Source organism: Danio rerio, chromosome 23, assembly GCF_052040795.2.
Source record: "Danio rerio strain M-AB ecotype USA chromosome 23, GRCz13ab, whole genome shotgun sequence".
Lineage (NCBI taxonomy): Eukaryota > Metazoa > Chordata > Actinopteri > Cypriniformes > Danionidae > Danio > Danio rerio.
Genome location: NC_141043.1, coordinates 9,374,332 through 9,389,673, shown reverse-complemented (window position 1 = coordinate 9,389,673; position 15,342 = coordinate 9,374,332). Strand labels below are relative to the sequence as shown.

Below are 15,342 nucleotides of genomic sequence, written 5' to 3'. Positions count from 1 at the left end.
TTCATTCAGCTGTGGCGACGGCAGATAAATAAAAAGGGACTAAGCTGAAAGTGAGGAAATGTTCATTTTTGGATGAGCTAACCCTTGAGTATTCATTTCCCAATAATGAAAACAGCAAACAGGTCTTCTTACAGAATAAAAAATCATTGTGTCTACTAAAAAGCTCCAGAATGTTGGTGTTTGTGTAAGTGTATCATACCCAGGTCCAGTCCGACGGTGCTGTTGAGGCGAGAGGACGGATAACTGCGAGGGATGCTGTTTCTGGAAAAGGGCAGGGGTAGAGTCAGATCCACCGAGGGTTTGTGACGATCCAGAGCATTAGTTGGGTACAGGAACTGAGCGTACGACACTGTCTGTACAACAAACAAGAGCAGAGAACAAGCCATCTATCAAGCTGAGACATCCTGACAGCCACTTTAACCTCCCGGGTGCATCAAATAAAGACATACATAAAGCTGTCATTCCTGAGCAGGTCGACTCTCTGACTGACTGAAAGCTTCAGAGACAGGATGAAAGACTCTTACCCTGCCGTACAGGCCCAGCTCCACACCCTCCAGCCCGGGAAGCATCTCTAGAGTGGTGGAGATCCCTCCCGACGAGTGTCTCCTCCGCTGAGCATCCAGAAGTGGGTCACTGACACAAACACAGGGACAGATGCTTATTTTCAATTGTTGAATTATTATTATTATTATTATTATTATTATTAATAATAATAATAATCATAATAATAATAATAATAATCAAAAGAAAAAGGATGCACAGACATTGATGTAAAATATTATTTAAAACAAAACATAATATGGATTAATCTTCACACGACTTGCATTTAAATAAAATAAAAACACAGGAAATGTTCTTGTTGTATTTTAAAATAATAACATTGTAAGCAAGACTTGACATTAACTTTTTTGACCACCAGTCAAACTACCACTGTGGCTGGTAGTTTTTCAACGTTACTGGCCACTTGCCATTTTCACTAGCCACAGTTTTGTTGTTGAGATATATATACAGGGCTTTACATTAACACCCCCCAAATGCGGGTAGATTTCGGCGGTGGAATGTAAGACAGACACTCCTACTAGCCACTGTGGCTGATTGAAAATAATTTTCCCAGGTTATAATTCTTAAAAGCAGGGTTCGACAATAAGGATGGTCCAATATGCATGCACAGGCGATCGAGAAGCAACACGACTGACAAAAATAATTGCGTTCGCAACTTCGCGCGAGCAAAGCAGGTGAATACCGAATAAGAGGATAATCACTCGCGCTAACAGCTGATGGTGATGCACGCGACTGTTTATAATGCGTGCGCGCTCCCGTTTCCTTTTGTGAAGCAACTGTGTCTAGAAACACAACTGATGCGATCGATTCTCTTTCAAATAGACTAAACAAAAAGGTAGAAACATGCACCTACAGTCTTGCTGCTTTCAAGAGTTCCAGAGTTGACTTATTGTAAGCAGCGCCAGTAGCTTTCGGTTTAACCATTCTTTGAAAAGATAATTTATGGGTCTATCATTAACCATGCGTGTGTGATCATCCTTTCATTATCACACAGTATGTTTTTTACCCGCTTTCTTTTGCATTAACATGGTTTAATTATCATTTTATTTACAATTACATTGCTTTAATGGAAGAATAACTCCCCATTTATGTGTAGTTAACTGGTGATCTGTGACCTTTAGCCAGGACATATGACTATGCATATGTTTTGTTAAATAAAAATTATAGTATTCAGCTATATTTCCATGTTTTCACACATTTAAAATTTGTGGCTAAGAAATAATTAACTGTTTATTTATGGTGTGGTCAGAGATAAATTGGGTAAATCCTTCATTTTGGGCTCTGAAAATTATGAAAACTAATTGTAATATATGAAACCCTGACCCATTTGTTCATGATTATTGAGCAAGCTAATACACGGCACACAAAAAGTGAAATGAATAAGGAGGCATGTAGAGATAATTTAAACTCTAAATCAAGTAATTTTAGCATGTCAAACTCATATCAACAAGTAAAGGGTGAGAAAATGATGTCATAATTTTACTATTTAATTTTAGCCAATGTGTGTAAATTGAGCATTTTTTTATGCTCTTCTAAGAAAAACATGCCGACATCTCTGACTTTATTTAGCACTCACCAAGCTGTCCAATCAAATGCTTTGAGGAATTACCCTCCCTAAATAACTTCTAACCTCCACGATTAAAATACACGAAAATCTATAAGCTATTTTCAAATAAAAGCGCTTAAGAAAAACCTTGTTTACAGAAAGACATGTTCATCTCATTTAATTTAACACTGTCTGGTGAAAAAGGCAACAAACAAGTTCCAACACGAAGCCAATTCAATGGTCAATTTTAACTCACCAAATTCAATCCGAGAACTCAATCATCAGGCATTTCCTTCGAGATAGAAGTAAGTACGAGTGTTGTTCCCAGCACACTGCTCTTCATATTTACTCCCTCCAGCATCCCTTATCTACAGACTTACAGCCCTTACATAACATGGCAGTGTAATGTCCATCTCCCAAAAATATGAGGTAAAAGACACAGTTTCCCAATATCCAAATGCTTCTTTAAGCATATCTGTAGCCATAACGTAGAGGGTGGGAAAGAAGAGAGGGTCAAGTTTGTGTCATGCCATGTCCAGCTCCAGGATGTGGGAAAAATTCCTCCCTGCCCTATTCAACTGAATCTAACCCTGAACACGAATCCCCAAGAGGAAAGCAGAGGAACCCCACTGAAGGAACATTCAGCTTAATGCATCTCTCTATGAGTTTATCTTTCTATTTGAGATTTAGGCAAATCAGTGACAGCTATGAATGGTGACGGCTCACAATCGTTCACAAGAAACTATTCGGCTTGTGATTTTAGTTTTCCCACTGAACGATTCTCCATCTGATATGATTCCACCAATGATTCTTTTAGCATAGCTCTGAATAAATGTGAGAACTTTTGAGTTTTAATGTAAAGTTAATCAAACAATAATTTGCTAATCGTGTATTTGTGCTGGTGTTTTGTATCTGTCAAAATATAGAAGATGGTGGCAAGTACTTGTCTTAATAAACGATTCAATGAATCAGCCGTTTAGATCAGGAATTCTCAAACTTTTCCGCCCGCGACCCTTAAAATAACAACACCAGTGACTTGCGACCCCCTCTATGCTCGGAGGTGGTTATAAGCATACAGATATTGCACACAATAGTGCACACACACCAAAAGGAACCATACAAGCTTATTGACAGCACAAAAAAGTTCAACTGTCTATTTTTATAATCATTATTCTTATGTTTAATTTAATTTAATCTCACTTAATGAGCAAAATGTTTATAGCACAAGACTATTCTTGGTTTAACTTTGGAGACTTTAGCAGATTTTCCTCCTTGTTCAGTTGTGGCCTTTATTTTTAATGTATGTGAGTGCCATAAAGTTTAACATTGTACTGTAAAATCAATCTGCTGCAACTAATGCTATTGCGGTGATGTTAATCTAGTTTAATAACCCCAGGGGTCGCAATCCAATGGAAGGTTGATGACTTTATTTGCATGTTTATGTAACTATTAAATATTAAGCATATATATAAGGCATTACAAGTTAAAAACTATTTAATATTCTGCAGGTTATGTGTGAAATGATAATTCTAATGGTTTAATAAAATATGACATTTTTGGAAATCACCAAGCGACCCCCTTCTCATTGTCTTGCGACCCCCCAGGGGGTCCCAACTTGTTTACAACTACTGATAGTCACACACCTTTTTGTTTTACAGCTACCATCTGGATGTACAAAAATTACTATTTAAAAGGATAGTTCACCCAAAAAAGTTTACTTAACCTTGTGTCTGAGCATGAAAGAAGATATTTTGAAGAATGTTCTTATTCTCACTCGTAACCCCTGTCCTCCATAGTAGAAAAAAACATAGTATGGAAGTCAACGGCTGCTGGTATCAACATTTCAGTGTTTGAACTCTCAGTAATGATTAAATCACACTGAACTGAGCTAAACTGAACTGAACTGAACTTAAACACTAAAAAACTGAACTACACTGTTCCAGTTACTATGACCATTTATGTGAAGCTGCTTTGACACAATCTACATTGTAAAAGCGCTATACAAATAAAGCTGAATTGAATTGAATTTTCCAAAATATACAGAAAAAGTAATGTTAAACAAGATTGTGAAAAGTAAAGGTGAATAAGTAAATGATAACAGCTTTGGGTGAACTAACCTTTTAAATAGTAAGAATGTTTTATTTTCTATTTTTATTTTTTTTAGGTAAACTATATCTTTCTGCAACAAACAAAAAAAACGAAAATTTGTGTTTTTCACACAACATTCACACGGGGCGTCAGCGTCAACGTTTCCCAAATACTTAAAATGGGTGATGTCAAGCGTTTCCGTACTGAATTGTCTAACCCTAACCCATGAAGAATTTGGCAATTTCTCAACTTTCAAGCGCCAAAGGAAGCGTCAGCCATATCAGATCACTTTTTTGCAAATTCCCCAGCTCAGATAGTAGCCGTTTGAGAACTTTTTTTATTGGCTGACGATGCTTTGACAATCGCATGAGTCTTAACTTCAGACAGGCGCTTCGTCAAGCGTTGATGCTAAAGCCCCGTGTGAATCACATGTAAGTCATTGTGAATGATATGATGAAACTGAAGTATAATAGTTTTACAAACAATAAATACTGCATATGCATTATAAAATACACCACTCATATGGATGGAGTTATTATAACATACAATAATTTTCTAGAAGTTGTACATTATGCAAGGTAGAAATATAAACATAGTTCCACTGCTTTTACAATAAACATATGTGTAAATGACAGTTAATCCTTTAACTGTAAAATTTAAGTGAATTTAAAAGCACAGAAAATATATTTATCTGTTATGAACAGTGACACACACCTGATTCAAAAGAGGGTTTAGTATGGTTGTAGCATATGTGAAAATTACTGTGATAACTGTGTAACTTGTTTTTATTAATTTTATTTATTTTTATTGTGTTAAACTACACAGTTTATGACAATATTACTTAACAAGGTCTGACGAAAAGTTTTAGCAAAAACTATGATAATATTCTGCCATTCCCAGATAGTGAAGGAGGTGATAGCTTCAATCTTGACATTTACTGGTACCTTCAATCTTTCCCAAATAAACTCCAGTTGTTTTTGCATATGTGGGCAAATTAACAGTTAAATTAGCTTAAGTCAGTTACTGAAAAACCTGTTTTATCTGATTGATGTGTTCCTGTTACGTTGTTGAATGAACAACTATGTCACTGGATACACGTCACATCCTGGCACCCCCCAACACCAGGCTTACCAACCTCTGAAATGTTGCCGGAGCATTGTGTACTCCAAAAGGCATTACTTTATATTGTAAAAAGCCATCAGGTGTAACAGAGATTGCTTTAGCACATGGCATTAATGGCACCTGCCAATAACCAAAGAAAAATACCTTTTCATTTCAATATTCAAGCATGTGTGTGTGTGTGTGTGTGTGTGTGTGTGTGTGTGTGTGTGTGTGTGTGTGTGTGTGTGTGTGTGTGTGTGTGTGTGCGTGTGTGTTCAAGTACCTGATGTGGAAGCTCTCTCCATATGGCAGCACAGAGAAGGCAGCACACAAAGACCTTTTGGCGCATATCAACACGATCCTACAATGTGAACACAAGCTAGTTAACATAGCGCACATTTACCACACATTCACACATAGACAGGACATTTCAACACACAAACCACACAGTAATCTCTCTGTACATTCAGATCAGAAACAAACACAACAGCTGTCACAGCAGAGGGGTCAAACGACAGCCTTAGAAACACATAAATGCCCCCCCCCCCCCCCAACACACACACAAAAACACACACACACAAAGGCAAAACACCTGCACTATCTGCCTCACTGAACACTTCTCTCTCACTTCTGTCACACAAATAGACAGGAAGTGTGGTGAAATTTGGGTAGGCTGTGGATATATGGACTGCATTTTAACCCAAGACATGTGGCAGGGTGGTTAAATGGCAGTTGAGAAGAAACTGATGCTCTGTGGCAGCAGTCTAGAGAATTTTTCTGACATTTCCTTTATCAACGGCTGCATGACAGTAAAGAAATGGCTAGAGAAATGACAGTGACTGTGAGTCAGGGCAATTACGTCAATAATTTTATTGGTTATTTCAGCAACAGACTTTTATTTTTATATCAAGTAGTGCTTTTTTAAATAATTTTCAGGCAGCAGATCTGTTCATGTTGGTAGGATTTGGCTTTTTGAATTGTTTTATTCTTGTTTATACTTCAAGTTTACCTAAATATATATATATATATATATATATATATATATATATATATATATATATATATATATATATATATATATATATATATATATTTGTATAATTATGTATTAGTATTAATTTGATTGCCTTTGCAGATTGATCAATATTGATAGATGGAAACAATCAGTAAAACATCCATTTAGATGTCAACTTTTGCATTACCTGGTCACTTTACTTAATCAACGAAGAAAGCAAAAAAAAAACTAATCATCTCTGAAAAATCAGAGACTAAGCTGAAGAAAAATAAACAAATAAATGAATATCTATTAGCCACAGATTTTTAAGGAATATGAAAAAAAAAAAAAAAAAAAAAAAAAAATATATATATATATATATATATATATATATATATATATATATATATATATATATATATATAATATGCCCTATATATAGGGCAAAGCAGTGGCGCAGTAGGTAGTGCTGTCGCCTCACAGCAAGAAGGTCGAGTTTGCATGTTCTCCCTGCATTCGTGTGGGTTTCTTCCGGGTGCTCCGGTTTCCCCCAAAGTCCTAAGACATGCGGTACAGGTGAAAAATGTCAGTTAAGATCCAAATTGTGTTGATATTTCACATAGTTTAGATACATCAGTTTTGAGTATATTTAAAACAGCTTTTTCGTTGGTTCTTTTGAGAGTTACAATCTTTTATTTCCTTTAATTATGAATACAAATAATATATTTATATGAATTTATTACATTTAGCAGTTTATCATAGTTTACTATTGTTATCCACATTAAAAATTATTGGTTAATTAATCAGTTATCGGACAGTACGTTCTAATCGAGTTAGCATAACACATTGTTGCATAGCACATATAACTCGGATGGCAACGAGTAATTTATCAGCCAATTCATTTTTGGTCATTTATAAATATCACTTCAAAGACTTTGCATAGCACACCATCATCAATGATGATGAATTCTGGAATAGTGCTCTATTGTTTCTCACAGTGAACAGTTAATAGCCCACAGCATTAGCTGGCCTTTTTTAGTTATAATACTGAGCATCTGTGTTTATTCCATAGATGAGGTCACTGAACACCAGGATTATCAGGATCGCTGATCATCTACTGTACTGGAAAATATCTTATCAGTTTTATTTCTCCCGCCCTGGCCCTGTCTGTGACCCTGTGAATGTGAGTAGGTACGTGCGTATTTGTGTGTGAAAGCCCAAAGCCTGGGAACACAAGCGGAAAATATGGACCGTGGTCTATTTGGGGCAGTTTATAATGGGACTTTAGTAAACATAGCTCTCATTCTTTGGATGGAATGGGGCCAGATCTCACGGAGAACAACCAGTTCCATTAGAGAACAACACAAATCCCATCCAGTCATTCCTAACGCGGAGCAGACTCTGTGCTAAAGCTCCAATTAATAGATATGCAAGTCTAAAGTCATATCTGATTGTTGGGTTCATTATTGCTGTCATTCTTCAATAAATGCTTCTAAAATAATTTGTGCTGAAAAGTTCTGCTTCAACACATTTCAGATAAGTGTTGTTAAAAAATGTTACATTTTATTATTTGTTTTCTGTTTGGATAGCTTTGAAAATGTATTTCTGTGAAGGTAAAGCTGAAATTCTTCAGTGTCACATAATCCTTAAAGAGCTCATATTATGGGTTTTTAAAAATGCCCTTCCACGTAGTGTGTAACACAGCTCTAAGTGAAGTGAAATATCTAGCTAAGGCTTAAATCTATAAGTGTACAGTGTTTAAAACTGTTGATTCATCTATAAAAGTGTTGACTCATAGTGCTTCAAACGAGTCGTCTTGATAACGAGTCATTGGGTGTTTTGCGATGACGTATCCACGAAACACAAGTAGTTGCGCGCAAACCCGTGAGATTTTAAACCTGCTGCCCCGCCCTCTAACACAGAAAAAAGTCAGACACACACACACACACACACACACACACACACACACACACACACACACACACACTCACACACACTTACACACACACACACACACACACACACACACACACACACATACACACACACACACACACACACATACACACACACACACACACACACACACACACACACTTACAAAGAATTGATCATCGGCCGTTTTTAAAAGGAAGGATCAGTAAAGAGTACTGATGGACTATGTCAGAACATGGATCGGTTTCTTCCTCCATTTCACAAGTGTAAGTATGTGCGATTAAAGTTGTTGTCTCGTTTACTCTAGCTTGCAAATGTATTTAGTTGTGATTTGTTACTTTTAACAACGTGTTCTGTATCAGTTTAACTCGCTATATTCTTATATAGCGTGTAAAGCCACGTTGATACACGAAGCGTGCTGCTTTGTTTACAGACCTCCGAGGAGGAGTGTAATGTGTGTGTTTGTGTGTTGTGTCCTCCTCCGAGTAGGGTAATGTGTGTGTGTCCTCCTCCGAGGAGGGTAATCACCTAACTTAAGATTCGATACGATTCACCATACTAATCTCATGATATGATTTAGTCACAATTTTTAAACTAAATTATTTAAAACAAATTTAAGGTGAAAAGCCCTTTCATTTTTTCCTTAAATGCTGCACATATTTTGTTAAGTAATATATATTACTACCATAACTAATTTGCTATTTTAAAAACAAATAAATAATATAAAAAAGAGTATAATACAAACTAAAGAAGACTCATTAATATAAACAAACTAAAACTGTGACTGTGCTGGGATTTTACATTTTTAAAAGATAATATCAGAAAATCTATGTTTTCTGGCATAAAAATGTAACTACACATCGCAACGATGCGTAGCGCAAGCTCTGTGATTGGTCGGCTTGGTATCGCTGACAAGTGTGGGTGGGGCCTTGAGCCGCGCGAGCTGATGGAGCGATTGTTTACAAGTGTGAAGTCCTGTGAAGGAGCTCCGGATGTTAAGTTTTGTTTTGTGTTTACCTCATGGTTAATGTTGTTGCACGTCTGCCGGTTCCTGCCTCAAAATGAACGAGTTTAAACCATTTGTACATAAATGAAACAAAACAAAAAACAAAAAACAGAAAAAACAAAACACCAGCGAAGAAACTCACAGAGGAACATTAACACCTCACTGCCAACTACCATTTTGGAAATGTTATTGCAGAGCAACAGAAACAGCGCACAGGAGTATGAATGCAAAGCTACGTGCGTTGCATGCATCCTTATTTTAAGACTTTTTATTTAAAAAAACAAATGTTACACACATAATGTTTGCTATGGAATGCAAAAACTTTGAAGCTCAATATCTCAAAATCATTCTGAACGCAGATAGAACCTTATAATTCCAAGGTGACGATATGTGTGGAGTAATCAGTCAATGAGCAGCATCAGCGGTGTGAGTCTAATCAATAGAGATTTGGAGCAGGTGTGTTTGTGTGTGTTGCATGACTGGAACTTGTAGTCCATATACCGTCAGATTTGTAGTTCTCCAGCAAACTGCGTGTTTCCTAGCGATCTGCTAGTGATTCTGTTGTGAATCGCTGGTGTTCACAACAGATATACTTAAGAATAGATAATCTTGAACATTTTAAATATTCAATAATAATAATAATAAGCTAATTATTTAAATACACATAAACTAATTTGAAAAGGAGAGGGCAAAAATAAACTTATACCTGGTTCTGTAACAGAACAACTTTCTCTTTCAGTCTGAAAAAAAAATTCTCTATCTTCTATCTGCTATAAAAACACTGATGCACTGTGTAATCTCTGTAGCACACGTCAGAGCAAGCACAGCTGCAAATCATCCGGTCCACTTGGTTTGGCTTGTTAATAGTTTTTGTGTATAGACGTCTGTGACAGGAGTTTTTCACTGTGCTTTTGTGTTTATGTGCATTATATTCATTGTTCTGTTATTAAACATCATTTTGCAGTATTTGCACACAGTTTGGTGTAGTGTGTGGCGCATTTCACCAAAGTCATTTTACTCTGCCGCCCCTCCTTTTGCCTGCCGCTAAAGTGCAGGTAAAGTGAGTTTGCGCCTGTAAACACAGCATATAAAATGTATTGTGATTCGTTCAACATTTCTATCGATTTAAATAGTCACATATTTTAAGCGATTTTCAACCAGCTCACAGTGAATCGTTACATCCCTAATATTATGATGATCTAAGCTTAATAAGTATTATTAATTTTATTATTAACACTCTTATTGTGATTTTTATTTTTGCAGAAACTGTTATCTTAATCCTTTTATCATTCATCCTCTCTATCTTTTTAAAATTAAAACCATTTTGTTAGACAAAATCTGCCTTTACATTTCAAAGACATGGTCCGTTTGATGAGTACAAGTAGAATGAGTACAAAATGTGTGTTCAATATCTGTGTATAAACTGTCAGATATGATATCCTCCTAACATAACAAATTGCATCATAAAGCAAGTGTAAATGGACTCTTGCCAAACTGAGAAGAGAATGAAGACGATAGGCAGAATGTTTGTTTTTAAGCACAGATAAGGGAAAACAAGACAAGTGTGGGAAAAGCAGACCCACACACACACACACACACACACACACACACACACACACACACACACACACACACACACACACACACACACACACGCACACACACACACACACACACACACACACACCCTGTGCTGTTATCACTGGCATTAACAACTCAAAAAGCCACACACACGCACACAGAGAGGTGAATATACACACCTGCTGCCCCTGGTGTCATACTGCCTCATGTTCTTGATGAAGTGGATTTTCTTCATAGAGCGTGGACGAGGAGAACCAGACGCATTCCGGCTCCTGAGGACACACACAGTTGGGTAAAACAATGAAACACGTTTGAAAATTATGCAGAAAATCATTTAGCCACCCATTCACATTTGGCTTTTGAAGTTTGTTTTTTTTAATCTTGCGAATTGTTTAATGTTAAGTACATTTAACAGTCGCCACCTACTAGTGTAACAATGTAATTGATACATTACAGATTTAGGGCTCTATTTTGACGGTCCATGCGCAGAGCGCAAAACGCAAGGCGCAACCGCTTTCAGGGCGTGTCAGGACGCGTTTTTGCTAATTTAAAGACGGGAAATCTGCCTTGCGCCAGGACGCATGGTCTAAAAGGGTTGAGTTTATTTTCTTAATGAGTTATAGGTGTGTTTTGAGAATAAACCAATTACAGTTTCATCTCCCATTCCCTTTAAGAGTCAGCTGCGTCTCGCCAAGAGCGCATTCACTATTTACAGGACACAAAGTAAGTCTAAGTGGAAAAATGAGCATTTCACAAGCAAACAGTTAACAGTTTTTTAACAGGAAACTGTTAAACAGAGCATCTACTGCGTGAGAATGAGAGATAATGGAACTACTTTCACTTTCGCTCTTGGATAGGGAAACCTTTACGCACAGACATCAATTAGTCTATAAATAAATACTTTCGGTGGTAAGCGCAAATATTCGTTTCAAAACTATTTAAAAATTCAGTTCTAAATTCCAACAAACGAATAAATGAATAATAATAACAAAATGTCTTCAAAAACCTGAGTTATATCCTAAAACACATGCTGTGCCCCATATGGTCTAAAAACTGACAGATGGGCAAATCTAAGCTTGTTTTTAACAAAACAAATATAAATATGGACATAATAAATAATATTGCTAATAATAATAACATTATACAAAAGCAAATTGTTATGAATGAACTGAAAAAGCCTCCCGAGATGAAGAAGACATAAAAGCAGTGATTTTTCATATTTATGTAGGCTAGAAAATAATATGTTTTGTAATGTTTTAATCCTTTATATTTATATTCTATATCTGTTCTTATTATATACTATATATATCCTTAATATTTACATTTTTTCATATGTAAAGATATTTGCCTCTTGCTCTCTTGTGCGTATTAAGCAGTGCGTAAGCGAGTCGCAACTCTGCGCCGGAGTTTAGACCGGGTTTGTTTTGGTCTAATGAAAACTCTATTATAGATTCTCAAAATAGCAACGCGCCAGCGGTCCGCCTCAGAACAACTCCCTTTTTAGACCAGCACGCCTATGGGCGCACAAATGAGCGCTAATGCATTTGCTATTTAAACAGTGTAGCGCAACGCCTCAAAACGACTCTTGCGCCAAGCTGAAACTACCAAAAGACTACTGCGCCACGCCTTGCGCCACACTGCGCCGGGTGTATGATAGGGCCCTTAGTGTTATCCTCAGTTTTAATTGCTATGACAGACAGATGTACTTATATCCAAACTATGATCTTGTATGCCAGTATTTCTGTCATGACTTTTTGTAACAGGAAAAACCACACTGTGATGTAGAAAATACCTATAAATGCCAACTGCTTTCTCTGTATCAGTCACTGTGAATATTTTTGGCGATCACACTTATAAGAGTTTTAATAGACACAGCTGAATCATTTTCATTTAAGAATATTATTACATAGTAGGGCCGAACAGGGCGAAGTTCTGTGTGGAGTTTGCATGTTCTCCCTGCATTCGCGTGGGTTTCCTCCAGGTGCTCCGGTTTCCCCCACAGTCCAAAGACATGCAGTACAGGTGAATTGGGTAAGCAAAATTGTTCGTAGTTGTATGAGTGTGTGTGTGAATGTGTGTGGATGTTTCCCAGAGATGGGTTGCGGCTGGAAGGGCATCCGCTGCGTAAAAAAACTTGCAGGATAAGTTGACTGTTCATTCCACTGTGTCGACCCCGAATTAATAAAGAGACAAAGCCGACAAGAAAATGAATGAATGAACAATATCTAGTTTGAGCATCAATATCAAAATTGTGTGTATCTGCAATTGTCACATCGCTATATTAGATTATTAAAGATTAAAAGACAAAAATATGATTAAATATTACTTGACCGTGCTATTTTACACTTGATTGATTGTTGAATTTTTGTACACGCGGACACTCTCAGATTGGAGTTCTTAGTCTTGTGTGCCATTTATGCCATTTACTAGTCTAATCTAGTGATCAGACAACCATAGAAAGAAATGTATTTCATTTGAACAACTCTCCAGTGAAAAGTGCATCCGCTACACTCCCCAGAAAACCATAAAGCACTGTTTATTTAACTTTTATTTGTGCATGTTATATTGTAATTTATTATACAGTAATTTATGTATTTGCAGATCATCCCAGTCGATCTAAATTCATGAAATCTTTCCAAATAGAACTATGCAAATTACCTAGTGAAATTATACTCTTATTGCAATATATATCGCAGCAAAACAAAATACCACTATGTCAGATTTTTTCCAATATCGTGCAGCTCTATAGCACGGGTGTTGTAATCGAGACCGCAATCTTTAAACTATTACTCATGAAGTTCTACATCTCATCTCGGAGTTGTTACGTAAGTCTCGACCTGAATTCTACACAACATACATGCTACTCAATGGCGACATCGGTGCACTAGTCAAAACAGTTCAAGTGCAGACTGGTATTTAACCCCAAACGACTTCAAACAAATGAACCAAAACAAAACACAAAAACCAGCAATCACAGGATTCATGTTAGCCCATACCTGTACATCTATTATTATACACCAGTTTGTTCCTGTTGAGTCAAGCACTGTTTGGTCATTTCTTGGGAGGTGCTGCTTTATACGTGCTATGTATGTGGCTGAAGTGTGAGTCAAATGACTGTTTCCCTCCTGAAGGGAATGCGTCATTGTGGCTAATAAAACTGGACAGGACCTGTTTCACGCTGCACCTTCCTTACAGCTCATTGCCCACTCAACTTCAACATTTTACTTACATAATGTGACTATAACTGGCTTTTCAATCACTATGACACAGGACCTGTAATACATAAAAAGTAAGAAACTAAGAACATATTTTAAAAGTGTACATGTATATAGCTTTAAATAGCTTTTTTGTCATTATCTCATTGTTTTTTGTTGTGTTTTTATATTTTTATACACTACCTACCGAAAGTTGTGTCGCCTATCCAAGTTTTAGGTACAACAAATAATAACTTGACTTCTAGTTGATCACTTTGTATCAGAAGTGGCTTATATGAAAGACAAATGCCTCTAGATTACACTTATTTTACCAAAATAAAATATCATCATGGCTTAATTTTGAATGATTTACTTAGGACAGTAAGGTCTGACTTTGCTGAGACAAAAGTCTTGTCACCTAACAGAAATAATGTACAGTATAGAATATAAAGTCATGGTGCAGTGAAAAAAGAACTAATATTGTGTATGTCTCCCATGAGCCTGGACGACTGCATCCATACTGTACATCACTGCAACGACTCAAAGAACTTATTAATAAAGCCATGTTTAATGGCAAAGACAGCGTTCTTGCAGGACTCCCAGAGTTAATCAAGATTCTTTGGATTCATCTTCAATGCCTCCTTCTTCATCTAACTCCCGACCTGCTCAATAACATTCATGTCTGGTGACTGGGCTGGCCAATCCTGGAGCACCTTGACCTTCTTAGCTTTTATGAACTTTGATGTGGAGGCTGAAGTATGAGAAGGAGCGCTATCCTGCTGAAGAATTTGCCCTCTCCTGTGGTTTGTAATGTAATGGGCAGCACAAATGTCTGTTGATGTCGCCATACACCCTGCAGACCTCTCGAACGCCCCCATACTGAATGTAACACCAAACCATGATTTTTCTTTCACCAAACTTGACAAATTTCTATGAGAATCTTGGGTCCATGGTTTCAATAGGTCTTCTGCAGTATATGTGATGATTGGGATGCAGTTCAAGAGATGATTCAGCAGAAAAATCTACTTTCTGCCACTGTTCCAAATGATCAACTGGGATTGATGACGACTTTTGTCAGGTAGTGTACAAGATATTGTATTTTTGTGTTATTTTGCTTTGTTTCTATTTTCAGATGTTAATTTTTAACATTATGTCAAGAGTTTACAGAAAAAAGCAAATAAACCTGCAAACACATAAATAAACAACTTTATGTGTTGTATGGGCATGGGATGATTTACTTTTTCAAGGTATACTGCGGTTTGGAAAAGTCAAGGTTTTAAAATGGCTAACATTTTGTGCTATATCGTTCCTATGGTATATGTAAAAATTTTTATTT

General features: G+C 36.7%; 1 protein-coding gene and 1 long non-coding RNA gene across 4 annotated transcripts in view; one reads left to right on the top strand and one right to left on the bottom strand.

The window, feature by feature from the left end:
• Positions 1-15,324, top strand: part of LOC147831221 (uncharacterized) — a 113,881-nt gene extending 98,557 nt beyond the window's left edge. Inside the window, exon 4 of the long non-coding RNA XR_015523206.1 lies at positions 12,953-15,324. This is a non-coding gene — a long non-coding RNA (uncharacterized LOC147831221). The remainder of the gene's footprint in view (positions 1-12,952) is intronic.
• The window catches only part of cables2b (Cdk5 and Abl enzyme substrate 2b), a 50,695-nt gene that overhangs the window by 15,002 nt on the left and 20,351 nt on the right, over positions 1-15,342 (bottom strand). For 2 of the 3 annotated variants that reach the window (XM_087306591.1, XM_087306592.1), the window contains exons 2-5: positions 10,992-11,084; positions 5,580-5,657; positions 525-633; positions 200-353 (exon numbers count right to left, since the gene is read on the bottom strand). In XM_087306591.1, coding sequence (XP_087162717.1) covers positions 200-353; positions 525-633; positions 5,580-5,657; positions 10,992-11,084 — 434 coding nt within the window. Of the gene's footprint in view, positions 1-199; positions 354-524; positions 634-2,363; positions 2,614-5,579; positions 5,658-10,991; positions 11,085-15,342 lie in introns of those variants that run through there. The other variant, XM_087306593.1, reaches the window with a different exon arrangement.